The sequence below is a fragment of the Oryctolagus cuniculus genome, chromosome 18, assembly GCF_964237555.1.
Source record: "Oryctolagus cuniculus chromosome 18, mOryCun1.1, whole genome shotgun sequence".
In the NCBI taxonomy this organism is placed as follows: Eukaryota; Metazoa; Chordata; class Mammalia; order Lagomorpha; family Leporidae; genus Oryctolagus; species Oryctolagus cuniculus.
In genome coordinates this window covers 23,251,428-23,278,232 of record NC_091449.1, presented here as the reverse complement: position 1 = coordinate 23,278,232, position 26,805 = coordinate 23,251,428, and the positions used below count along the sequence as shown (strand labels likewise).

The window sequence follows — 26,805 nt, the reverse complement described above, 5'->3', positions numbered from 1 at the left end:
AAGATCTCTTTCTCTTTTCCTCGCTGACCCTCTGCCTTTCGAATAAATAAAATATAAACATTTGAAAACCAATAAAGAAACTGGATGGAAAGCAGAGGGGCTGAGATGTCGGGGGGACTTGCAGCGTCGGAACAAGAAGCCACTTCCCTGCACGGTGGCAATAGGCAGCGGGGACAGCTCTTCCCCCGGGTTGGGGTCTGTTTCTGCGGTCTCGTCTGTCTGCCGCCGGCTGCGGTCTCCAACCCACGCTGAGGTTTTGCATGGCAGGTCTGGGAGCCCCGTGCCTTCCCAGCAGAGGTCGGCTGCCTCACTTGATTTCTCATTTGTGAAAGCAGATTCGCTAGAAGTAAGCGCTCCGCCCGGGCCAGCAGCAGCAGTGCCCATCTCGGGCCTCGTGAGTTGCTGGAAGGCGCGGCAGCTCTGGCACTTCACGCAAACATCTGCGGAGTGAATGGAAGGATGACACGTGAAGAAAAGGGGTTTGCAAAGTTAGATCTGAGAGCGGAAGAACAGGCGGGCGTGCGGGTGCTGTGATGGGCCGTGGCTCCCTCCTCTGACCCGAGAGCCGCACAAAGAGAGGCACCGTGAGCACCGGGAGAGAGCTGCTGTGGTCCTGTCAAACAACGGCCAGCCCGCCTGCACCCCAGCCCCCTTCCTGCTCCTCTCTAGGGTACGACCCTCCTCGGGTTGCTCCCAAGCAGATTCAACAAACTGAAGATGGAAAATATTTGCAAAAAAAGGAAACAATTGTGTGAGTACTGAACATGTGCAGACTTTGTTCCTTGTCATCATTCCCTAAACAATCCAGTGTGACAACCGTTTAGACCCCATTGACATTAACTGAAAGTGATCTAGAGACAATTTAAAATACGCAGGAAGGGGGCCGGCACTGTGGTGTAGCGGGTAAAGCCGACGCCTGCAGTGCCAGTGTCCCAGATGGGCGCCGGCTCCAAATAGGATATTATATGTAAAGCAGCTTAGGGCCGGTGCTGTGGTGTGGCGGGTTAAAGCTGCCGCCTGCAGTGCCGGCGTCCCATATGGGTGCCGGTTCGCGTCCCGGCTGCTCCACTTCTGATCCAGCTCTCTGCTGTGGCCTGAGAAAGCACTGGAAGATGGCCCAAGTGCTTGGGTCCCTGCACCCACGTGGGAGACCTGGAAGCAGCTCCTGGCTACTGGCTTCGGATCAGCACAGCTCCGGCCATTGCAGCCATCTGGGGAGTGAACCAGCGGATGGAAGACTTTCTCTCTCTCTCTCTCTCCCTCTCTCTCTCTCTCTGCCTCTGCCTCTCTGTAACTCTGTCTTTCAAACAAACAAATAAATCTTAACACTGGTTTCTCAAGCACCGTTTCTGTTTGTCTGCACCCTCCCCCGCCCCGCCTGTGAGTCATGTGGGACGATGCCATCTCCAGCGAGTCATGTGGAAGGATTCCGTCTCCAGACCCCTGCCCGGCTGCTCCCGTCGGCCTGGCTCCCTGAAGCCAGCAGGGCAGCTCCTAACGCAGGAGCTCCTTCAGCAGCCTGCGTGTGGGGTCCACTCCCTCCCTCCCCTTTTACCCCTGTGGGCGAAGAACTATCTTCCAGGGGCTTCCTCAGAGGCAGCGCTTGGGAGGCAGGTTTTTGTTTGTTTGTTTGTTTTTGTTTTTGTTTTTGTTTTTGTTTTGAGCCGCTGTTGGTCTGCAAATGTCTAATCCTGTTTCCACTTGATGATGGTTTGAGAGAATTCTGGGTTCCACAGTATTTTTGCCAGAGCATCCAATGCCCTTTCTTTCTTTCTTTCTTTCTTTCTTTCTTTCTTTCTTTCTTTCTTTCTTTCTTTCTTTCTTTCTTTCTTTCTTTCTTTTTTTAAGATTTATTTATTTATTTGAGGCCTGCGCTGCGGCTCACTAGGCTAATCCTCCGCCTGCGGCGCCGGCACACTGGGTTCTAGTCCTGGCTGGGGCGCCGGATTCTGTCCCGGTTGCCCCTCTTCCAGACCAGCTCTCTGCTGCGGCCTGGGAGGGCAGTGGAGGATGGCCCAAGTGCTTGGACCCTGCACCCCATGGGAGACCAGGAGGAAGCACCTGGCTCCTGGCTTTGGATCAGCGCAGCGCGCCGGCCGTAGCAGCCATTAGGGGAGTGAACCAACGGAAGGAAGACCTTTCTCTCTGTCTCTCTCTGTCTAATAAAAAATAAATAATAAAAAAGATTTATTTATTTGAAAGTCAGAGTTACCAGAGAGAGAAGAGGCAGAGAGAGAGAAAGAGAGAGAGAGGGAGAGAGAGAGAGAGGGAGAGAGAGAAAGAGATATCTTCCATCCGATGGTTCACTCCCCAATTGGCCACAATGGCTGGAGCTGTGCCGATCTGAAGCCAGGAGCCAGGAGCTTCTTCCGGGTCTCCCACGCGGGTGCAGGGGCCTGAGGTGTGGGCCATCTGCTGCTGCTTTCCCAGGCCACAGCAGAGAGCTCATCCAATGCCCTTTCACTCTGACCATCTGACTGTGGCTTACGTCCTGATTTTTCTCTCAATCTGTTACAGACCTGGAATCATCACTACCAGAGCCACCCTGGAGGCCTCTTCTAGCTTCCTTCCACTGTGGGGATTTTTCATATAGTAGTTCCTTTTTCTTTAACATAGAGCTGTTTATGTATTTATATTATGTATTTATTTGAAAGATAGAAATCTTGTAGGTATGGTTTGATGGGGGTATGTGCAGGGGTAGAATTTTAACCAGGAACTCAAAATTACTCGATTCTCTTATTCTGTGACCTTTCTGCTTTATATTTCTTCTTGAGTCCATTTGGCAAATGGAAATGGTCCATTGCATCTAAGTCCTCAAATATATTCACAAAAACGTCGCTGATAATATGTTCTGTCATCTTAATATTTGTAGCATAGTACCTTTGGCCTGTTCATTCATTTCTTTTTTTATTAATTTTTTAATAATTTTTTTGACAGGCAGAGTGGACAGTGAGAGAGAGAGACAGAGAGAAAGGTCTTCCCTCCGTTGGTTCACCCCCCAATGGCCACTGTGGCCGACGCACCGCGCTGATCCCAAGCCAGGAGCCAGGTGCTTCTCCTGGTCTCCCATGCAGGTGCAGGGCCCAAGGACTTGGGCCATCCTCCACTGCCTTCCCGGGCCACAGCAGAGAGCTGGCCTGGAAGAGGAGCAACCGGGACTAGAACCCGGTGTGCCAGTGCCGCAGGCGGAGGATTAGCCTACTGATCCATGGCGCCGGCCCCTGTTCATTCATTTCTTTAAATTAAAAAAAAAATTTTGCTTTATTTGAAAGGCAGACAGAAAGAGAAGAGACAGAGACAGAAACAGAGTGCCCATCCACCGGTTCACTCTTCAAATGCTCTGGACCAGGCCAAAGCCAGGAGACTGGAACTCAGCCCAAGATCCCCTGTGGGTGGCTGAGCCACCGCCTGCCGTCTCCCAGGACGCGGGTTAGCAGGAAGATGGGATGGGAGCAGAGCTGGACCTCGAAGCCCGCACGCTGACATGGAACGTCGTGTCCCAAGCATTGACCCCACGCACGCTGACATGGAACGTCGTGTCCCAAGCACTGACCCCTCCACCTTCCCGTTGTCACGCCCCCTGTTGGCCTTTTGATATGGGATAGGGCAGGGAGCTAAGCCAGGGCCACAGCGCCTCCCCTCGAGGTACTCCCCTAGCCTGTCAGTCAAACAACCCCTTTCCCAGCGCGTCCACCTGCCACTGTGAGGGGCTCGCTCTCGCCGCTCTGCCTGCAGGTGACGCTGTCTCCTGGGCTTTCCCCTTCCTGGCCCACGGGGTGTGCACCATACACGTGCCTGTCCTTGGAATGCCTCTCTGGGTGACAGCTCACTCAAGGGGAAGGGAAATGGACAGGTAAAATCCTTAATCCAAGAGAAAGTGTGGTGGGCAAGGTGGGACCCAATTCCTGTTCCGGGTCCTTTCCTGTCACCCAGAGAGTGACACGTGTAACGTCATGATTTCTTATATTTCTTATTCTTGAACAACGCAAAGATTTTTAGAGCCTTTAGGGTTCGAATCATTCTTCGTGACTTTCAGGGTTGTTATGATCCCGCATTGCAGCTCTTTTTAACCTGAAACCCGAAAACTGTGCTGCTTCATACGATCGCTGTCCGTTTCGATTTTCCCATGCATTTCTCATTGTTACTGCTCGTTATTCTACTTGTACCTTTTAGTTTTTCCTCTCTTTGCTTTTCTTTCTGCTAAGGTCTCCAGGACTTCCTGTAGTCAAGGATAGTTTCAAAGCAAAACGTCTCCCTTTTTATTTAGCTGGAAGTGTGTTTAGTTCCCCTTCGTTCTAGCAAGAGGCTTGGGAAGGCAGCTCTGGGCAGGCACTTTCCGCTCGGCGCCCCCAGCCACTTCCTTAGAGAGGCAGACACTAGCCACTCTGCCACCTTCGTCTTCCCATGTGTGCTGTTGAGAAATCTGCAGAAAACCCAATTTTGCTTTCACGAAGGTACTCAGTCTTTTATTTCCAGTAGTTTTATTTTTTAAGTACTCACTTTATTTTTATTCATAGGAAAGGCAGAGCAAACGAGAGAGAGAGAGAGAGAGAGAGTGTCTGAGAGAGGTCTTCCATCGGCTGGGTCACTCCCCAAATGCCCACAACATCCAGGGCTGGACCAGGTCTAAACCAGGAGCCCAGAACTCCACCTGGTCTCCCACAAGGCGGGCAGGGACCCAAACACTTGCACCATCACCACTGCCTCCCAGGGTGCGCGTGAGCAGGAAACTGGATGGGAACTGGAGTGGGAACTCAGGCCAGACGTTCTGATGTGGGATGCAGGAGCAAAGCACTCGCCCCAGCCGTTTTGTTAAGCTTATCTCACTGTCGGGGCCGGCGCTGTGGCGCAGTGGGTTAAAGCCCCGGACTGCAGTGCCGGCATCCCATAAGGTCACTGGCTTGAGTCCTGGCTGCTCCACTTCTGATCCAGCTCCCTGCTGATGCACCTGGGAAAGCAGCAGAGAACAACCCAAGTCCTTGGGTCCGTGCACCCACATGGGAGACCCAGAAGAAGCTCCTGGCTCCTGGCTTCAGGTCGGCTCAGCTCCAGCCATTGCAGTCATTTGGGGAGTGAAGCAGCGGAAGGAAGACTTCTCTCTCCCTCTCTCTACCTTTCTCTGTAACTCTGTCTTTCAAATAAATAAAAAATAAATCTTTAAAAAAATTTTTTTAAAAAAAGATCGCTTCATTGTCTTCAGTATTCCATGGTTCAGCTTCTGATCCGGCTTCCTGCTAACGTCCACCCTGGGAGGCAGAAGTGCTTGGGCCCCTTCCACTCCTGTGGGACACGGGGTTGAGTCCGGGTTCCTGGCTTGGGCCAGAGAGAGCAAGCGCGCGCTTTGCCCCCGCGGGCCGGGAGTGCAGCAGGGACCCCGCTGTCCCTGTGCCGGCTCAGCCTGGCCTCCTCCCAGCTGGTTCCGGGAAGGGTCCAGCCGCCGGCTGCACATGCCCATCCTCCGGTCCCGGAGTGCGGCTTCTGGCATGTCGGCCACGGCTTTGCTTCAGATCAGCACCGGCACGCTCTCGGCTTTTCTTGGTCTCCTTGGACTTCCACTGTGTACTGGTAGCCCCCCTTCCTGCTTGCATTTGGTCTCTCAGAGAGCCCCAGACACGCCAGAACTGGACTGTGTTCTTCTGACGCTGCTCCTAAAACAAAATGTGGCCGGTGCTGTGGCTCACTAGGCTAATCCTCTGCCTTGCGGCGCCGGCACACCAGGTTCTAGTCCTGGTCGGGGCGCCGAATTCTGTCCCGGTTGCCCCTCTTCCAGGCCAGCTCTCTGCTGTGGCCAGGGAGTGCAGTGGAGGATGGCCCAAGTCCCTGGGCCCTGCACCCCATGGGAGACCAGGAGAAGCACCTGGCTCCTGCCTTCGGATCAGCATGGTGCGCCGGCCGTGGCGGCCATTGGAGGGTGAACCAACAGCAAAGGAAGACCTTTCTCTCTGTCTCTCTCTCTCACTGTCCACTCTGCCTGTCAGAAAAAATGTTAAAAAAAAATGTGCAACTATTTCAGTGATAAAAACGTGCGACATAAAACTTGAATGTCTGGGCGGACACCATGTGCAGCAGGTTAAGCCACCACGTGTGATGCCACATCCCATAGGAGTTCTGGCTGCCCCACTTCCACACAGCTCCCTGCTGATAATGATCCGTTGCAACTTGTCATTGAATTTGTATTTACCTTTATTTATTGAGATAACAGCATACATACAGAAAAGTGTGTGAATCTTAAGTGCACAGATTAAAATATAGAATGCTGGGGCCAGTGTTGGGGCTCACCGGGTTAAACTGCTGTTTGTAATGCCAGCATCTCATATCAGAGTTCTGGTTCGAGTCCCAGCTGCTCTGCTTCTGATCCAGCTCCCTTCTAATGTGTCTGGGAAGGCAGTGCATGATAGACCAGGTCTTTGGGCCTCTGCCACCCACATAGGACACCCAGAAAGTGTGGCTCCCGGCTTCTGTCTGGTCCAGTTCATCACAGAGGCAGTAGCAAGATCTTGTTCATTAGAAATATGGGAGGAGAGCACACAGCGAGACCTAAGTTGTGGCTGCACTTCTGGGACAGGCAGTGTCTCTGCCCAGGGAGAGAGAGAGAGAGAGAGAGAGAGAGAGAGAGAGAAGGGGGCCTAGCCCATCCTTCCCTCAGGGTCCCACTCCAGAGAGAACTAACCCCCTCCCATGATGCTGGCATCAATCCACCTGTCTAATCAGCTCTTGAAGGACCCCCATCTTGAAGTTCTCGGCCACGCGGGGCTGGTCCACGTGCGTCTGTGAACTATGTTGGTACCCTGGGGTGGGGGGGGCCCTCTGAGTGTCACAGGTGCACCTAGACACTTGTCGCCCTCCTCCCGCCCTGTCTGCAGGCCTGCAAGGGATGTGAGCGGCTGCTTCCTGCTAAGACAGGCTCCATTTGACTTTTAAAACTTGTCTTAAAAAGTATAACCCTAGGGGCCGGTGCTGTGGCGCAGCAGGTTAATGCCCTGGCCTGAAGCGCTGGCATCCCATATGGGCGCCGGTTTGAGACCCAGCTGCTCCACTTCCAATCCAGCTCTCTGCTGTGGTCTCGGAAAGTAGTAGAAGATGGCCCAAGTCCTGGGGCCTCTGCACCCATGTGGGAGACCTGGAAGAGGCTCTTGGCTCCTGGCTCCTGGCTTTGGATCAGCGCAGCTCCGGCCGCTGTGGCCAATTGGGGGTAAACCAGTGGATGGAAGACCTCTCTCTCTCTCTGCCTCTCCTCTCTCTGTGTAACTCTGACTTTCAACTAAATCTTTAAAATATATATATATAACCCTAATACATAAAAAGGGAAGAGGGACGAGCCACACAGGCCCCTCCTGCCCCACTGGGGACACAGAGCAGGTATAAAGGGCCCCGCGATGGGAGCGGGTGTCCCTGCACCATGAAGCCTGCTGCTTGCCTGGCGCTGCTCGGCGCTGCCTGGCTCCTGTTCTCTCTTGCCAGTGGGTGCCAGCCACGGACGCCTGGGCTGGGGGTGCTCTGGGGGCAGGGGCCAGCTTTCCAGGGCAGTGCTGGCTCCCAGGGCGGGTGAAGGGACGCACCTGCCGTGACCCATGCCTTCCATTTCTCTTCAGATTGTGACATCTGCCGGCTGTGCAGACAGCTGTTTATGAATTTCTGTCAGGACCCTCCGATGAGTATATTTCCTATGTGCAAAATTACCAAAGTGACCCGCTAGTGCAGCCCTTGCGCTGAAGCAGTGCGAGATGGGAAACTGACAGCAGAGGAGAAGGGGCACGCGATCAGTGCCGTGGTGAGTCCAGCTGGGCCTGGCCCAACACCGGCTCCTTCCGGGGCCCTGGGGAGGGGGCACTGCTTGTGCCCACCACAGCCCAGCCTGGGACTCTGTGGGAAGAACCTCCAGATGAGGATGCAGAGTTGGGGGCCGCCCCCCCCAAGGTGCGGGCAAGTACAGGGAGGGAGACTGTGTGGACCCGGAGCCCTGGGCTCCATGGCTGTTCAGCTCCCCCAGGCAGGCCCAAGACCCTCCAGGGCCGCTGTCCCCACGGCAGCCCTGCCTCTGTAAAATCTCAGCTCTGGCCTCCCTGCCCACAGCCTCTCCAGCGCCCGAGTCGAATCTTCTCCAAGCGGTGACCACTGGGTGCTGTCTGCCTTCAAATCTCACTAACTCACCCTGACCCCTCAGGTGCCCTCCTCCACCCCCAGACCTCATGTTTCCTTCTCCCTGGACCCCAAACGGCCATCTGGGGCTCCGGAGCCTGGAATTAGACCTCCAACAGCCCTTCCTGTCCTCCCGGGCCTGGCGACAGCTGGGGAAAAAGCAGACCAAACCCTGACTGCAGGTGGAGCACAGGCAGGGATGGGCACTGCTAGGCTGCAAGTGTGCCAGAGACAGAAGGGGCCAGCGGACTGGGGTCTGTGCATTCCTGGAGGCCCCCGGTGCCACTGCCACCTTGCCAGGCCTTCTGTGTAGCCCCTGCCTGTCCCAGCCTCGCCTGCACCCCCCACAGAGAACCTCCCCCTCATTCCTCATCAAGGGAAGGATTTTTAGGAGAGCTTCTCAGGCACCCAGGGTGTAGGAGAGGATCTGACTTCAGCTGCCCAGATCCAGTGCCAGGCTGCAGCTCCTCCCCAGGAAGTGCCCTGTGCCTGCGCCCTGCAGGTGTCTATGGGCCCCGGCCTCACCAGGTGTCCCAACTTCTCTTTGCAGAGTAAAATCTTCTCAGATCCTCTTTGTTAAGGGAGCCCTCCCAGCCAGAAGACCCAGGGCCACCCTGGGCCTACGTTCTCAGCAGGTGCAGCCCCGCGCACTGGCGGCCTCTCAAAGGAGGAGGCAACAATAAAAGACCGCATTGCACAGAGTCGGCTCAGTGCTGGACCGGACACCGGGCAAGGGTGTGGGAGGCGGGCGGTGCAGCGGGGCCGGCTGCCGTGACTGCCAGTGGTGGCTGGATCCAGGGCTGTCCGTGTTGTTCCTGCAGGGGTGCAGTGTGGGGCGGGGCGGGGGGGTGTGTGGTCTCCGTCGGCATGGCCGAGATCCGCAGGACACACGCGTCACTGACCAGGCATAGCCAGCTAGCCTCCTTCAGAGCGGCAGTGAGAGTCCCAGCGTCACCGTGAGCACACTGCGGATCAGAGCCGGGGCGCGTGCCCAACTGCACAGCCCAGCCACTCTGCTGCCCCGCCCTCTGCAGGGAGACCTGCTCGGCTGCTCAGTGTGAGGCCATGCACGGTAGCAGTGGTGCCCACCTATAGATGGATATGAGACCTCCCACCTCCAGGCCCAAGGGACATAAGGGGTGGGAAGGGGTCCCTGACCAGACAGAAGGACCTAAAGGTCAGGGGGCATGAACACCCCTGGCCATGATCCAGAAATCCTCTCTCGTGCCTCAGCTGGTCCCAGTGCCAACCCCCAACTGTGGACGCAGCTGTGACCCCGCAAACACACCCCGCGTGGGGTCTCCCGCACAGTGGGCCCAGGGTCTGGGTGTCTGCGGTGGCTCAGCCCTGTGGTCATGATGCTGCCGCCTGTCTCAGGCCCCCCGCATTCCTGTCTGTGCCCTCTGGGCCTGGATCTGCTACCTGCCCCCTGCTCTGTCACAACTCACTGAGGGCACTCGGCACAGGGCTGTCTCGGGAGGAACATCTGTGTCATCCTGGTGACCAAGGAGCTGCTGGGAGGCCCAGACAGTGGCCGCTCCTGTCACCGGTGGCTTGCTGGAGGGGGGCAGGGTGGGCTGATTCTTTTCCTGTTTCTCCCACACTTGTACCTGGGCTGGCTTCACAGAGAGAAGAGGTCGGGGTGGGCGCTCCAGGCAGCGGTGAAGTCCCGGATTGGGGCGCCCACATCCCCAGTCAGAGGGCCTGGTTCTACTCCCAGCTCCTTGGCTGCCATTCCAGCTCCCCGCTAATGCACACTCGGGGGTTCAGGTGGCACCTGCAGGTGGTGGTCCAAGTACTGGGGTTCCATCACCCAGGAGGGAGGGAGACCCAGATGCATTTCCTGCCTTTGGCTGGCCCAGCCCTGATTCTGGGAGCCCAGCACTCATGCCTTCCCAGGGCCCCACCCCATCTCACCTAGCAACCTCCTACTCTGCCCACCTCTTAAAGGTCCCACAGCCCTCTTGGTGCCACAAACTCTGTCTAAAGCACTTACCCCAGGGGAGACCTGCTCTTTGTGCTCACTGAGCTCCCTCCACAGAGGAGCAATGGGGGACCCCTGCCTCTGCAGGAGTGAAAGGGAGCCCAGGGGATGGGAGGGCTTGGGGAGCAGAGACCCCCTCATTACCCCACCTGTGGGACCCTGGGGCTGTGTCCCACCAGACTCCGTCTGACAGATGCAAATCTATGTGCAGTGAGGACACAGGCGACACCAGGTGTCTCGGTCCGCTCTCTGCTGCTGTGACAGAATCCCACAGACTGGGGCGATGTCCAAGCCACACGAGCTGATTGGCTCACGGCTCTGGAGGGCCTTCGTGCTGCATCCAACATGGTGGCCAACATCCCATGGGGGTGCAGGGAGCGGCGGGTAGAGTCAAAGATGTAGAGAGAAAGAGGGAGAGAAGTAGAGGAACTTGCTTTTATTTTGAACTTTAATTTTTATTGTTTAAAGATTTATTTATTTTAAGGCCTCAGCCACTGGCCACTGCAGGCCTATGCTGAGGGGAACAGTGGATGGAAGCAACCACCCCCCAAGATCCATGAATTAAACATATGTAACAACACCTTGATGATAAGGAAACATTTGTAGCAACAACAATAGGAACTCACCCCTGTGCACCCTAAGCCACCCCAGGAGGCCAGCGCCCGTCCATGCAGGAGCTGGTTTGGGGCCCATGCACCCATGCTCCCTGCACACGGACTCTGGGGAAAAAACCTCCCCCCGAGTGAAGGAAAGTGCAATGTGGAGAACACTAAGCCTAGGCATCTGGAGTTTGAACTCAGGCAGAGAAAGGAAAACAAATGGGCGTCTTCCACCCAATTAGGAACATCTGACTGCTGAAGCTGAGTGGTCCCCATTCAGCACTCGCTGTGTTATTTTACAGCACTTTGTGAGTCTTCCAAAGAGTTTACAATGCAATTTAAAGCTGAGAAGCTGAGTTGGGGGGGGGGGGAATATAAGAATCAGTTAAAACCCAAGTGTTGCTGGACAGCATCTCTGGACACGACACAGCGGTGCACTCATTCACACTCCGCAGAGGAGGCCAGCAGGTGTGTGGGTGACCAGGGCCCTGCACCCTGTGGTCTCCATGCCAGGGCAAGGGAAGTGGGCAGAGAGGCAGAGCAGTGTGCCCTTGAAGGGAAAAGAACCGACTGTGGCCATAAGGTGGCAGCTTAGGTGCAGTGTGGGGCCCAGGACCAAGGAGGTGCTGGGGGAGGGCTGAGCCACTTTCCCAGGGGGAGCAACCTTGCGATCAGCACCCCGGGGAGCCGCGGGCCTGTGGCTACTCCTGCCTGCAGCCTGACGGGTGCTGTCCCTGTCCTTATGGTCAGCAGCAGCCCGGTGTTACCAGCATGCGGCTCAGGTGCTGGTGCCCAGGAGTTCTCAGTGCTCTGTGCCTGAAGCCCTGGCCCATGTCCAGGACAGGGCCCTGGTTCCCGCTCTGGACAGGCTGGGCCACACTGGCTTGAGGTGCTCAGCGGGATGCTCCCCTGCCTCCATCCCAGAGGACCCCTGTGTCCACCTCCTACAACTCCAGGGAAGAAGGGCTGGAACAGAGCAGGAGGGGCAGCAGAGGGTGGCAGTGCTGGGGTGGGGCCTGTGGTAGGACAGGAGGCTGCACCCTGGGAGTCTCAGTTCAGGTCATGGCAGGGGCAGCCCCGAGTGTGGGGACAGGTCTATGTGGGGCTCCCTATGCGACCTTGTGTTCAAAGAAAGAGGCCTTCACAGTTGGGCTGTAATACAATAGCAGAGGCAGAAAGGATTGGCGGGAGGTGCCGGTTGCCTGGGACTTGAGACCGTTACGGCAGGTGGCAGAGGGCCCTGGCACCCCTGGTTCCGGGGCAGTTCTGCCAGAGCCCTGCCCTCTTCACCTGGGCCCTGGGGAGAACACAGGCCCCACTTCTGGTGACCTTTAATGAAGCCAGGCCTGAGGACCCTGAGCCCTGCCACAGCAGAGCCACTAGGGATTGGCTGGCAGGCTTCTGTGATGTCACAGTCACTGAGATGCGCACTCTGGGCTGGGAGGCGACCAGAGGCCAGTAGTGCGTCTACTGCCCAACTGACCAGTTGGTAGTGTAGGCAGCAGGCGCATTTCAGAGAATCACATGGATACTCAACGGAGGTGAGTGGGACTTGCTCTCTGCATGAGCTGTGGTGTGGGGAAGGTCCTGCCAGGGGGTGGCCCTGGTCTCCCACACTGGATTCCATGAGTGATGTGGTGGAGCTCTGAGTGCTGCCCCTGTGTGCAGAGCGTGTATAGTTTTCTCATTCTTCCCGCTCTGCTGGTCACCAGTGTTGAATGGGCCTGGGTGTGAGTCCCTGTCTGGACATGGGTTCAAGACTAGGTGTCGGGTCAGCTGGTATCAGGTGGGCAGGGAGGCCGGCTCTGAGAGCCCCAGAGATGCGGGAGCTGGGAGCAGGCCAGGGAGCCCCGTAGACTTGGGCTCCCTGGAGGACACATGGATGCCAGCCTGGGGGAGGAGCATCCTTTCCAAGGGCAGGGGAGGCAAGGTGGGGGCTGTCCTTCCCCAACCGTCCCTAGTCCCTGAGCTCTGCACAAGTCATCCTCCAGGGACCCAGACACCAGGTGCCCGCCTGCCTGGCTGTGTGGCTGTCCCCCCTCTGACCAGGGGGACAGCCCTCAGGGCAGCATTCCTGTGGGCTCCCCGGTGCTGGCTCTCATGTGCGTGTGTGTCTTACAGATTGGATATGAATGCCCTGAGGTCCCGGAGGGCCCAGGAGCGAGCAGCGCTCATCAGACAATATGAGCAGGTACCGTCCAGGGTGCTGGGGGAGGAGGTGGGGCCCTGCCTCAAGGACTGTGCCTGTGAGAGCCAGACCCAGCCTCCCTGGGGACACGGGGGAGGGGGCAGGTGGACAGCTCCCCCAGTGACCTCTCATCCCGGGTCCCTCTCGGCTGCAGGGATGCCGAGGAGCGGCACTGTTGGTGCCCGAAGAAGAGGACGATGAGGGCGGCTGCCTCGTCCCAGACAGGCTTGGGTTCCTGCAGTGAGTCCTCCGCACCCCAGCTCACCCCAGGGCGGGACTGGGGTCAGAAACCCCAACATGAGGCGGCACACCTGTCCCCGGGTCCCGACCTTGAGCTCAGCTGTGGTCACAGGCAGGCACTGGTCAGCATTTGGGGGCAGGAGTCGGACGTGGAGGCTGTTCCCACAGATGTCGGGGAGAGAGGCCCCGTTGCTGGAGGGTGGGCTCCGGTAACCTGGAGGGATGGAGCCATCTCGGGCCATCTCTGGCATGACTCAGCAGCCCACCTTAGCACGGGGATAAGGGCTTCTGCCTCCATGTTGTGCCAGAACCTGGAGAATAAGTAGGAGCAGAGTGGTGGAGAGATGGTCAGGGTCTGGGCTGACAGAGGAGGGGGTGAGGTGGGGCGCATGACCTTAGGAGGCCAGGGCACAGGGGGAGGGTGGGCAGTGGGGGACCCTGAGGGGTGTGGGGGTCCCAGGTACCTCGAGCCCCAGGTGCACACTCACAGCACTGAGCATCTCTCAGGCAGGCCACCCAGACTCGGTCAGTTCCAGGGTGACGTCCTGGGCAGAGCTGATGTGGGGATATAGCTGCCTCAGCCCTGGGCAGCCTGGCCCTGCTCAGGACAGCCAGCCCCCAACCGCTGTGGGGGGCTGCCACACACCCACGAAGGTGGACCTCTGACAGGCCTGGAGCCCCCCACTGGCAGCAAGGGCCCCTGCCTGGCCCTAGGCCCCCTGTGCTCATGGTCACCAGCCCCTCCCTCCCCATCTCAGTCCCCTGGGCTGAGAGGATGAAGCTGCTCCTTCCCTGGCCCACTAGGGAGGTCGTGGTGCCTGTTGTGGTCCTGTCCTCACCTCTCCGCCTCCCTTGCTTTCCAGTGAGCAGAAGTTGCCCCAAGACAGCACCCCGGGGGCAAAGGTAAGGACAAGTCCTTGGCCATGGGCCAGTCATCTGGAAGCAGAGCTGGGCGGAGGGGCACGTGGGGCTCGGCAGTGGTGAGTGAGAGCGCCATAAGGTCCCGCGATGCGGTACTTACACGGCACCTGCTGACATCTTACCACACTCACCTGTCCCAGAAGTGAGCTGCAGCTCAGGGGCGTCTGCTGTCGGCCGCCCTGACTCATTGGCATGGTTGGCAGTGACCTGGCTGGAGCTCAGGGGCTCTTCCTTGAAGACGGGGCAGCTCGGGTCAGAGGCCAGGCCACCGATGCTCCCCCAGACAGAAGATCTGGGGCTCACGGTCTGTGCCTTTTCTGGCTCCTTCTATTTGAGCACCCACAGAGCTCCTGAGCTGCATCCGAGGGCCCCTCTCAGAGCCCCAAGCTGGGCTCACGCCATCCTGTCTCGTTTTCCAGCGTAAACAGGAGGTAAGAAGGATCCAGAAGTGGATAAAGATGATCAAGAACCATAGTAAATACCGCGGCAGCGACAAGGTACCGTGGCGATGAGGGCCCCTCGGGAACACTGAGAGCTGAATTGGGGTTTGAGCAGTGCCCATTCCTGTGCCAGGCACCGCCTGCCTCTCAGATGCCCAGGGGCAACTGTCCAGTCCCTAGAGACACAGGTCATGGGCACACCTTCCCCATACACAGAGGACACTGTCCTGGTAGAAAATCTGAAGTCACTGCTGAAGACAATCCCGGATGCAGGGCAGGCGTGGTTCCAGGAGCCCTGTAGGGGGCAGTCCGTACACGGCAGAGCCGGTGCCCCTGAGCCCTTGGCCCTCCAGTCACTGTGGGTCATAAGGCCCCCCTCTGGGCAGATCCTCCCTCTGCCAATACACAGGGAGCCCCTGGCGTCTCCCTCTGCTGTCTCACCCTGCGCTGCCTCCACGAGTGGCCACGTTCAGCACTCACCAGAGCCTCCTCTCTCCTGTAGTTTCAGCGCAGAATCTACAAAGGCATCCCTGCCCAGGTGCGCGGGAAGGTGTGGGCCGTGATGCTGGAGGTGGACAAGAGGAAGGCCCAGAACCCAGGCAAATATGCGGTACGGCTCTGCACTCAGCCCAAGGGGGCCCGGCCTGCTCGGGCCTGCTCAGGAGCCTGAGTCTCCGTGGAGGACCGTCCCTCACTGAGCCCTCGGGAGCCTCCTCCCCATCCTGCCTTCCTCTCCCTAGATCCTAGTCAGTGCCTCCTCCACGTCTCCTCAGACCCAGCTGGGACTGGACAGGTGTGTTTTGTGCCAGAGGCTTTAACCTGCTCTCTCTGAGCTCACCTGGGCAGCTTGGCATACGGCCAGAAGAGAGGACTTGCTGGTCCCTGATGGGCGGGGGTCTCCCAGGATGAGATCACAATGGTGTGAGGTAGGGAGCCCCACAGGCTCTGTGCTAACATGGCCTGCCCACAGCTGGCCGGCCCTCACCTAGGCCTGCCCACAGCTGGCCCTGCCTTCACATGGACTTGCAGCCCCTGGCATTGCCCTTGCCTGGAGAGGCCGCTCCAATGGTCACACAGCTCTCAATGCTTCTGGGAAAGGAGGGAGTGAGGACTGGTGTGAGCAGAGGGCAGTCAACTGCAGCTGGCTCTCATGGCCCCTGGCTGCCATCAGGGAGCAGGGCCCAGCTGTGTTTCCCACCCTGCCTCCCCCAAGTCTGCAGTCTGGGGCTGGCCCTGGGAGCTGGGCCTGGAGACAGTCATTGCCCAGGCTCAGCTCCAAGCCAAGGGTGGCTTGCAATGTCAAGATGGAGATGGGCCCCTCCAGCAGGGGGCAGCATGGGGCAGTGGTTAGGCTGTGGCTGACTCCTGGAGGGCAGGGCCTGAGATTTCAGCTAGGAGGCTCAGAAGCCTGGCTGGGGGCAGACCGTGTCTGTGCTGAGAGCTGGGGCAGGCAGGGGGAGTGCACAGGGACCTTTCAGAGCCCCTGTCTGCTGCTGACCGTCAGGGTTACGTGGGCACTGAGGCAAGTAGGGAGCCCATGACCCTCCCTCAAGGTGGGACCCAGAAAGGAATGAGCGCTTGCAGGGAACTCCATGTCAGCCAGAAGAGCTGACGTGGACTTGAGGTCCTTGTGTGGCAATGGGGCTTGGGCAGTTCTTGAGGCTGCCCCTCCCCCTTGTCCCTGCCCTGCAGGAGATGAAAGAGCTGGCCAGGCTGGGCGCCACTCACTTCCATCACATCGACTCCGCCATCGCATGGACTTTCAGAAACCACCTCATGTTCCGGGAACGTTACGGAATGAAGTGAGGCCTCTGGGCTGGGGAGGACCCGCGGGTGGGAGGAGCAAGGGTCCTGGGGCACATGGGGTCCCTAGGGAAGATTGGGTGCAAGCCTAAAACAGTTCATTGAGCACAGAAAACAAACTTGCCTTTTCTATAGTACACAAACTTTCCCAAGACACTGTGGAGAGACTGAAATGAAAAGAAACACCAGGGGAGACAATAGTAGCAATCTAACTAATAAAGGTGTTGTTTCCAGAATATTCAAGGAGCCCTTCAACTCAGTCACAAGGAAGCAGTGGGCAGCCCCCCAGTACCCCGGGAACACAGGATCGGGGGGACCCTTCATGAAAGCACACACACTTCACCTCCTCAGCGCATGAACACACACTTATTCCCTACACCACAAAGGGGCACCAGCGCACAGCTGTGGGAGGGGGGGAACTAAAACCACTGAGGACGCCGGGTGCTGCTCCCTACAAGGCTGAACGTGCATGGGAGGCTGACTCTGCACAGCTTGGACCCACGGGACTGCACTCCCACAGTGGGACGCTCACCTGTGCCCTGAACACCCACCTGGGAAATGAAAGTGCACGTGACTGCGCCCTGGGAGGTGTGCGTGTCCCTGCAGGCGGCGCTCACCCACATGGTGGACAACACGCAGGTGCCCTGACGACGTCACTGCGCATGAGCAGAGTGTCACGGGCCCTGCGTGTGGCTGTCAGGCTCTGTTAGGCAGAGCTGCACTGAGAGCCTCGGCAGCACAAGACACACGGCCTCTGTCCTCTCTCTTCCAGCCAACAGGCCTTATTCCACATACTGATGGCCTATTCCGTCTACAATCCTGTGAGTATTCTGGGATCATAGCGCAGGTGCTATCCCGGCAGTCCCTGCAGGGCACCCCTGGTCACAAAGATCCCAGCCTGGGTTGAGGGGGCCTCGCTCATCCACAGCTCTGAGGAAGAGCGGTGGAGGCCAGGCTCTGAGCCTCCTTGGACCCAACCTCAAGTTCTGGGAGGAGAAAGGCAGCCTTCTCCTGGGCTGGTCTCCAGACCCCAGGAGCTTGGCCGTGTTGGGATGCCCCTCCCAGGACTAGCATTCCACGCAGTGGGGCGGGGGGCGAAGGCAGGGCAGATCAGGTGTACGACTTTGCTCTGGGTCCCACTGATGCCATTACACCCACCAGCCCTGTGGTTGGACCCATGGGCCTGAATCCCACTCTGTACAGCGCCACTGCCACAACCACCCACTCAGACTTTCCCATGAGTGGAGCAGGCGCAGGGCTCCATGGGTGACCCAGCAAGGCCTGGACATCCCCACCCCCCTGACCTGCCACTGGCCAACCCTGCCTGGTGCCCTGGTTCCCAGGGGGCTTGGCACTCAGGAAGCCCAGGCCTGCACCCATGCCAGAGGCACTCCTCCTGTTCCGGTCCTGGTAGCACTTCCTGGCTTACTTCTTCCTCGTGTGAGAAAGGGCCACCGGCTCACCTGCAGAGCTCAGGGGTCCAGAAGCTTCCATGGGCATGGATCTGGATTCCCACAGCAACCTGGCCCATGCTGACATCTTGGGGGTAACAGGTGTCCATACTTGAGCTCTCCCCCTGTGCTGCCTAAGCTCAGGCCCTGCAGGATTCCCTCCAGGAACTTGGAGAACTTCTCTGGGCTCCAATTCTTGGGCAGCTGACACCAAGTGGCAGGATTCAGGCACAGGGGCTCCCTGTGCCTAAATCTTCCTGGACCCTTCAGTGGGTGACCCTGATCTGCCTGAGAGGTGGGCCATCCTAGGATATCATTCTTGCCAGGGGAGGTCTCCTAAAGGTTTTCTGGGATCTTGCAGGAGGTGGGCTACAGCCAGGGTCTGAGCCATGTGGTGGCGCTGTTGCTCATGTATATGCCCGAGGAGGACGCTTTCTGGGCCCTGGTGCAGCTCATGGAAAGCAGGAAGCACGCGATGCACGGTAGGTGGATGGCGTGTGGGGCCCAGTGCATGCAAGTCCGTGCACGGCCCTCACTGGCTCCTGAATGTGCAGGACAGTGTCACAGTGTGGGGGGGGCTCCCAGGAAGCCAGGGCTGGCAGAGGCCTCCCAGACTGAGCCAGCCCCCTTCTTTTACCACCACCCAAAGGCCCTGCAGCTTGACCATGGCCATCCTGGGTGTGGGAACCTTCAGAACAAGGGGTCCTGTCCTTGTCCAGTGACTCAGGTCGATTCTGACTCTTCTGCCTCACACGTCTGTACACAACTCTCAAGCACAGAGCCACACCCAGGGAACTTGTGGAAGGCAGCATCCCCTGTAGGGTCACCCCTCCTCGCTCCTGAGTCTTGGAATGGTCAGGAGGCACCCAGTCTGACTTGCACCCACCCCAGCGGGCTCCAGGGGGCAGCCAGGCCTGGGCTGACACAGTCACCCACCTGCACCCACCTCCCAAGCAGATCCTCTTCCCTGGCCACGTTCATCCCCACCTGCCCCTGGTCCAGCCTCCCCTGACCCTCAGTGCTCAGAAGCACCCCACCCAGGCCTGGGGCTCTCCAGCCTTCCTAGGAGGAGGCTCTCACGTGGGGGTGTGGCTGATTCTACTCAGGTTTCTACAAACCAAACACCCCCAAACTGGAGCGATTCCAGCAACACCTGGGGCTCATTGTGCATCGCGTGCTCCCCTCCCTGGAGAAACACCTGGTAAGTTAAGCATCTCCTTTCTCCTCTTGGGGGCTCTGGGCTCATGGGACTGCTTCCTGAGCCAGGGGAGGCCACGTCCTCACCAAAACTTTCCTTGGTTACTGGGGTCCGCGGCAGCTTGGGTGTTGGTTTGTTGTCCAGCACTTGGTCCCCCAGAGTTGGCGTAGATTGAAGGGAGACGCTGTCCCCAGAGCAGAGTGGAAGGAGGGACCTGTGTCCCTTCAGGAACCTGCATGGCTGGGAGGGGGGATGCCCCTGCTGCTGGGCTTCCTGCACCCAGGGGCTCTGCCCCAGGGCTCAGATTAGAGGGAGTCAGGCCTGGGCCCTGGGCCCTGGGCCCTGAGCCCCCTCTGCCTCTGCCTCTTCTTAGGAGAAGGAGGGTGTGTGCCTGGAGGACTCCACCACCCACTGGTACATCCAGTGCTTCCTGGATGGGGTAAGTGCCCCGGGGACCCCTTGCCCAGGGAAGCTCCTGCCCCAGTGCCTGGTTCTCTGGTGCCGGTGGCCTGTGACTCTGAGCTCCCCCAGCCCCAGCAGACACAGGAGGGAGCCTGCTGTGCAGACCAGGCAGGCCCTGTCCAGCCCTGCTAAGGGTGGTCCAAGCTGAGGCTGAGCCTCAGAGCCAGCAAGGAGGGGACAGGTCCCACCAGGACCTATCCTGAGAGCCTGGCAAAGGCCAGAGCCCTACAGTGAGAGGCAGGAGATCCATAGACCCCCTGAGGCAGAGGCTGGTGGCAGCACAGCCCAAGGGCTGAGCCCTCCCCAGGTCCCTGGGGTGTCTGGCATCTCCAGTGTGGCTTCCAAAGTGTGCAGACCCCCAGGGTCCAGGACAGGACATGGTCATCCTCTGTGGGTCTGGTTCGCTGAGTGGGCAGGGATGTGGCCATGAGGCATGGCCTCCCCTCCCCTCCCAGGAGGAGCTCTGGCCTTCTTGTGTGATCAGCCTCCTGGAGTCTCCCTCTGTCCTAGGGGAGTGACACTGCACACCCACCCCTGTGGGCCCTGCTGAGGCCCTGACGGGCGGGTCCTCCAATGCCTCTGTCCCCAGGTGCCGTTCCCCCTGGCTCTGAGAATATGGGATATATACATCCTGGAGGGCGAGCACGTGCTCCCGGCCATGGCATACACGGCCCTCAAGATCCATCAAAGTGAGTCCTCAGGGCCCACAGAGGCCCGGGTGCTGGGGATGGAGGATCTGGGGGTCCCCTGCCTGTCCCTCGGGAGCAGGGCTTGAGGGAGGGATGAGGGGGTTTGGGAGGCCTGGGTTCCCTTCAGGAGGGCACTGAGAATCCCCCTGTTGCATCCCCAATCCCAGGCCCCCACAGACCACAAGGAGAAGTGGCCAGGGTCATCGCACTGGAAATTGGCCCCTGAGCAGTCCCTCTAGTGGTTGGCGTGACACCCAAGGGTGTCCAAGGGTGTCTGCAGCCCATGTCTGGTGCTGGGACAGGGCTTGGAGCAGCCATGGTGGCTGCGCCATCCCTAGGGCCCCTCCCAGCCTGACACCCACCCCCATGTCTAGAGCGCCTGCTGAAGATGCCCCGGGACCACCTCCGGGAGTTCCTGCAGGTGACCCTGAAGCAGGCCTGGTCTCTGAGTGAGGATGCGGTCATCAGGCAGCTGCGGGCCTCCATGCGTGAGCTGGGGAAGCTCCAGTGCCTCCTGCCTCCCGAAGGTGAGTCCAGCACACGGCCCCGTCCCATGCTCCCTTGGGGGAGTCAGTAGTGGGAGTGCCAGGCCCTGACATCCCCGCCCAGGGCCTCACCTCTTCCTGGTCCTCCTTGTCCTCCCCGGGCTCAGCAGTTCTGCTTTCTGAAGCTCTGTCAGCATGGCCTGACAGGGCCTCGGGCAGCTTCCCAGAATCCTCCTGTGGGTGCCGGCTCTCCCCCCACCACTCTGGGGCCGGGCCGTGGAGCTGTCCTCAGGACATTTGTGGCTCTGGCTCCTTGGCTGACCCCCACTCTGGAGTGGATTGGAGGCCCCGCCTTGAGCTACCCTGCCCAGGTCTGGAGCAGGTGCCCTGGCTCAGTGCCCCCAGGAGCCTGGAGCACAGCTGGACCCCCACTCCAGCAAGATGAGAAGTGGCCCTGCCTGACCCCACACAGCCTCCTGGCCCGATGACCACAGCTGTCTGCACACAGGACCCTCCAAGACAGGGGTGGGCGGGGCTCCCACCTGCATGTGGGCAGGGCTAGAGGGAGGTGGGGCTGTGGGAGACCCTGTGCAGTGATGTAAAGCCTGCCGGCACTGGATCCCCTTCAGCCATCTGAGAACCCCTGGAAGGCCCAGGTGCCCTGAGCCCAGTTGTGGGGGCCAAGTGCACTCCTGCGAGCAGGGCTGGGCACAGAGGCAGGGCTGGGGGCCCCACGGCAGAACACAAGAGTGTGGGCTCTGCAGCCCTAGCCTCGGGCCAACAGAAGGCAGCGGGACCCGGAGCATCGCTGGCTTCTGGGCTCTAGTGGGGAGGGGTCCCCGTGCTCGTCCCCTGCTGCTGCTGCCATCATGGACCTGAGCGCCTGGGTCCCCATGCAGAGCAGAGATGGGCTTGTCCCAGCTCTAGAGGCTCTAAGTGAGGGCCCAGGTGCAGGCTGTCCAGGCACTGGGGAGGCCCCACTGTGCCTCCAGATGCTGCCTCCCTGGGTGCTCATGGGACAGTAGCGGTGACAGCCCAGTCTCACCAGGAAAGAGACAGTGGCCCAGGGGCAGAGGACACAGGGCACCCCTGCCACCTCTTTAGAAACTGCATTCCCTGTCCCCAAGGGCCTGAACCAGACTCCATGTCTGCCCCACAGCCCCAGCTCTCACCCCATCATCTTAGGCTCAGTTCCTTTCCAGCCATGTAGGAGGGACTCAGATGCGGGAAATTCAGCCAATGCACTGTTAGGGCGCAGCAGGTCAGGTGGGGGAGGGGACGGGGTCCTGAGTTGGTGCTTTAGTCCCCAGAGATTAGAGTGAGGCAAGGAGTTCAGGGCCATCCACCCTGTGATGGCTGTGCAGGAGGAGCCGGTGGTGTCCCAGGGCTCCCCTTGCCCGGGCTGCACACACCCTCCCGTCTGGGGCCAGCAGCCTGGAAGAGTCCTCAGCGTCACACGTGGTGATGGGGACCCCAGGATGAGGTCGGGGCAGGCACCCTGCAGGCCAGACGGGGGCTGTGGAGAAGCAAACCGCGTCTCTTCTTCTTCCAGCCAAGTCCATCGAACAGTGCAGCAGGCCCCTGGGGCAGGCACGCGTCCCCCAGATGCACGTTCCTGCCCCCACTGCTCCGAAGGCCAAAATCACCATTCAGGACACAGTGGCAGTGTGGGAGCAGACCAGGGGTCCCGCTACTCGTGCAGTGATGATCCGTCCTCCAGAAAGCTTTGGCCTCCGCATCGCCGAGAGGGAAGGCATGGAGGAGGAGGAGAGCTGGGAAGGCAGCCCAGAGCCCCTCGGCCTGGGCTCCCCTGTGGGGACCGCAGAGTCTCCAGGTTCTGCCAGCCCCACGGAGTCTCCAAAGTGCTCGAGGTGGGGAGGCCTGTGCCAGTGCGCCAGTCTCCCTAACCTGAGCGGGCCAGAGCACAGGGAGGACGACTCCTCCGACGCTGGCAGCCGGGAGGGCCTGTGGATGTGGGCTCCTCCACGGGCCTCGGAGCCCCCGGAACCAGGGCCCATGCAGGCTGTCCCCGCCTGGGGGCCACGGCTGAAGACTCCCCACTACTGGCATGGCAGCCCCACGCACTCTGGGGAGAGTCACGGGCTGGAGCCGGCCAGAGCCAGCCCTGGGCTGGGATACCAGGCCCACATGCCCTCCCTGGCCAGAGGCCTCCTTACCTCTTATTCTGTGGGGCACCTGGATGATGGGTGCCTCCTAGAAGAGAGGCCGAGTCCAGCATCTGTCCTGCCCAGGCTGGGCAGCAGCCTTCCGTGTGTCTTCACGGCATCCTATGCACTTGGTTGAGCCCCCACCGCCGAGGCTCTTCCTGGGGCCAGGTCACCCTGACACTGGAAGACAACAGCCGTGCCAGGAGCCACTGTACTCTCCTCCCCGCCCCCTCCCCCACCGCCACCCTCAGGTGGTGCTGAGCCTGTATTAAATTGTTCCATGGAAAGGAGTTTGCTCCAGTTTGTGACCCCGGCGCCCAGCGGCAGCAAGCTTCCCCGTGTTCCTGGGGAGATGGGTCGTTCCACAGCCCCCAGCCCCAGGCAGAGACCCACTCAGGACCCTGCAGACAATGCCTGAGATTCAGCTCTGCCCTGTGGGGACTGGGCCAGGGTGGGAGAGCAGCAGCCGTGAGTGCCCGTGACCTCTGGGACAGATCAGCACAATAAGAACAGCTGTGGTTGGAGGGCCTGTGTCACCTCTGTGCTCTCCCCTAGACCTGGGCGGCCGTGGCTGCAGCATCCCTGGCTTGACCCCACATGGCTCTCCCACGTGGGAGAGGATGTGCACTGTGGGCTGGGAGGCGACCAGTGGCCAGAGTACGTCTACTGCCCAACTGACCAGGTGTTGGTAGCGTAGGCAGGAGGCACATTTGATAGAATCGCATGGATTCTCGGTGGAGGTGAGAGGGACTTGCTCTCGGCTGTGCCTGTGTGTGAACACCACGGGAGTAGAGCCCTTGGCCCTGGGACTCAGAGAGGTTCTCCAGGAAGGGCTGCCGCAGCGCGCAGGAGGGGCCTGGTCTGTGTGCTGAGCTCATGTGCTGTGGGCGGGAAGGGCCCTAGCACGCAGGTCACCTTGCTCTCCCACAAGCACCACTGTCAGAGGTGATCTCTGTGGCCGTGTAGCCACAGCTCTCAGCCAGGCACGCGGGCCATGGCTCACCTGAAACGCAGGGGCGGCTCCAGAGCCCTGTAAGGACTGGCGGTGAATTCGCAGACTCAGCATTTCCCAGCTCCTGCCCGGCTCCTGTCTCCCAGGACACAGATGAGGCCCCGCGATGTCTCTAAAGGTTGACCTGAGGGACTTGAAGTCCTGCCGGACTCCCAGGTGCCATGAGCAGTGCTGCTGAGCTGGCCTCTGCCTGTACCCCCAGCCACCCCTAACAGAGGACTCAGACCTGGGGGTTTAGGGGGCACAGGAAGCCAGAGCTGGTTTAGGGAGACCTCAACTAAAATCCGGGATGGGGAACCCCTGATGCTTCGGGAAGAGGCTTTCTCAGAAACCCTTCAGGGACATTGGAGGGCATTTCGCTGAAGTTGGAGGGGAGTCCTGGCCACTCTGTGTGGCAATAGCAAAATACCTGAAGCCGCGTTGCTTAGAAAATGAAAGAAGTTCACTTTGCCTGTGGCTTGACCAGCCCGAGAGCGTGGCACGGCATCAGCTTCTAGTGAGGGTCTCATGGCAGACAGCATCCCCCAGCAGGAGCCCGAGTGAGATGGGGCTGGAGGAGGACTGGGCCCTGTCCCTGATGACAACCCCAGGGCAGGCAACGTGGGGAAGACACCACTGGGCACGTGCATCCCCTCCTGGACCACCCGGGGTCCATCCCCTGCCTCGGCCCCTGAGTCCAGCTTCTTCCACATGTGCACTGTTGCAGTTGATTTCTCAACAATATTGCAGTGGAGTTGTTTCTGAGAGGAGGAGCCTGGTGGCGGCTAGAGGCATGGAGTCACCACACAGACGCCGGGAGTCCGGTGAAAGTGGGCTTGAGGCAAGCAGCCCGCAGACTCATTTATTTCAGTTAGTACAACAGCTTATATAGCCAAGACAGCCAATCCGGTCATGGGGTGGTTTATACCCTAACCAATCACAGCCTGTTGTCAGGCAGTATTGGAAGCCATCCAATCACAGCCTGTTGCCAGGCAGGCTCCACTGCCAGATGGGATTCAAAGCCATTCCTGAGTAACTGACGCTCGCTTGCCAGCGGTCATCTTGACATGGCCTTCTCATTCCACCACATTTCCCCCTTTCATTTATTTTTGAGCAATGGGAGGCATGATTTTTGGCCATACCATTGTTGACCCTGTGTCCATGTGGTCTCTGTACGCAGCTGTGCCTGTCTTAGGTTGTCCCCCAGGGGATCTTACCCGTCGTTGACTAAACAGTGCTCAACACAGGAGACCACTGGTGTGCTTGCTCAGATGGGGTAGGAATGAGGAAGAATGATAACCAGGAATTGTGTGACCACACACAGGCTGTGGGCCGTTTGAGTGGCTGACTAGAGCTAGTGGGGTATGAAGCATTAATGGATGTGTCTATGGGCAGTTTCCCAGGGTAGGATGATAGGGCAGGTGCGTCTGCTAACAAGGCTGACTCTCAGTCTTGTTCAGCTGGTTCTGGTTGGCTGTCAGTTGCAGGCTGGATGTTTCTGGCTGGTACCCAAATGGGCTGTGCCGCATTCTCTGGAAAGACACAAGCATATCCTCGACCTTTGGTTAGAGAGGGTGTGGCCCCTTCCATTCTCCTGTCAGGGGTATTTCCACCTAACCATAGGGGCCGGGGTCTGGGATGGAAAGGATCCCCAGTGTTTATAAACTGGGCTGACCCCTTGGAATCAAAAGGAAGAAACTTGATAGTGAAAAGGACCTCAGTCAAAGCAAGCTGTGGGTCTGGGGACATACGGTTGTTTTTCTGTCCTTGTAAGAGATCTTTAATCGTCCTATGAGTTCTTTCAATGATTGCCTGCCCCTGTGGCTTGTATGGGATACCTGTGGCAGACTGTATGTTCCAGGACCTCAGGAAGGAATTAAATTCCTGTGGTGTATACGCTGGCCCGTTATCAGGCTTTATTGTCCAGGGGACACCGAGGACCAGCAGGGCTGACTTAACCGCCTTTATCACATTTCTAGCCTTTTCTCCGGATTGGGCTGCTGCAAATACAGCCTTTGAATACGTATCTCCCACCACATGGACAAACATAAGTTGACCAAAGGAGTTCATGTGGGTGAATTCCACTTGCCAGAGCTTCTAAGGAGCAAGTCCTCGCGGGTTCACTCCTGCTTGTAGCAGTGGGCCTGATGGGGTGAGGGGGCACAATTCTTGCAAGAGTGCACTAGGTGTTTGCATTGGCTCATTGTTAGCTCCGGGAAAAGTGATTTTGTGTCGCTTTCTGCCATATGAAGTTTTTGGTGTAGAATAGGGGCTTGTTCTAGGTGTCTGATGGCAGCCATGTTGCAGGAGATAAGATGATCGACCTTTTCGTTGCCTTGGGAAACTCACATAACAAGCAGCAAGTATGACCTGCAAACTGACATAAGCACAGCAATGGAGTTTTTTTTCTGAACTTGAGCCTTGAAGGATCAAAATTGAAAGTATGCATCAGGAACTGAACCTCACCTGTGTTTAGATGGGGCCTGCTGAGTGGGAGAAGTCCTCATGAACTCATTATGTCAGAGTTCTCAGGGCTCCCTGGGTGGTTTGAAGTGCCCCGTGCCTCCATCAGCACCAGCAAGCGGAAGCGGGAGAGAGACATCTCCCCAGACTGAGCTGTCCTGAGCCCTTCCGGCCCCCGAGGGCTGCAGCTCTACAGGCCCGCGTGTGGGGTCAGCCAGGGGCGGTGCTGCTCTGCCTAGACCCTCCAGAGAGCTCCCCCAGCCTCCGATGCAGGAGCACAGTGTGTTGGCTCCAAGGACTTGGGCCATCTTCTACTGCCTTCCCAGGCCATAGCAGAGAGCTGGATGGGAAGTGGAGCAGCCAGGACTCAAGCTGGCTCCCATATGGGATGCCAGCACTGCAGGAGGAGGCTTTAACTCACTACGCCAGAGCCACAGCACCAGCCCCAGCTTACTGTGTTTAAAAAGGAATTATTGGGGCCGGCGAAGTGGCCCATGGTTAACGCCCTGGCCTGAGGCACCGGCGTCCCATATGGGCACCGGTTCTAGTCCCAGCTGCTCCTCTTATGATCTAGCTCTCTGCTA

General features: G+C 58.8%; 1 protein-coding gene across 3 annotated transcripts; it reads left to right on the top strand.

Annotated features, from left to right (window-relative positions):
* Nucleotides 1-15,344: 15,344 nt before the first annotated feature.
* LOC138846700 (uncharacterized) lies at nucleotides 15,345-26,540 on the top strand. 3 transcript variants are annotated; one of them, XM_070063215.1, is made up of 5 exons: nucleotides 15,345-17,135; nucleotides 18,127-18,247; nucleotides 18,872-19,402; nucleotides 20,015-20,641; nucleotides 22,152-26,540. In XM_070063215.1, the coding sequence occupies exons 4-5, from the start codon at nucleotides 20,503-20,505 to the stop codon at nucleotides 22,901-22,903; spliced, it is 891 nt and encodes a 296-aa protein (XP_069919316.1). In that variant the 5' UTR covers nucleotides 15,345-17,135; nucleotides 18,127-18,247; nucleotides 18,872-19,402; nucleotides 20,015-20,502; the 3' UTR covers nucleotides 22,904-26,540. The 3 variants fall into 3 exon arrangements, with proteins under 3 accessions (XP_069919316.1, XP_069919315.1, XP_069919317.1); XM_070063214.1 differs by having other exon boundaries at nucleotides 18,127-19,402; XM_070063216.1 differs by lacking the exons at nucleotides 15,345-17,135; nucleotides 18,127-18,247; nucleotides 18,872-19,402 and having other exon boundaries at nucleotides 19,450-20,641.
* The last annotated feature ends 265 nt before the right edge of the window (nucleotides 26,541-26,805 follow it).

Coding starts and splice junctions, on each gene's coding strand:
- LOC138846700 (XM_070063215.1), top strand. CDS start 20,503: ATGCCCCGGGACCACCTCCGGGAGTTCCTGCAGGTGACCCTGAAGCAG. Junction 20,642..22,151: donor GTGCCTCCTGCCTCCCGAAG/GTGAGTCCAGCA, acceptor TTCTTCTTCCAG/CCAAGTCCATCGAACAGTGC.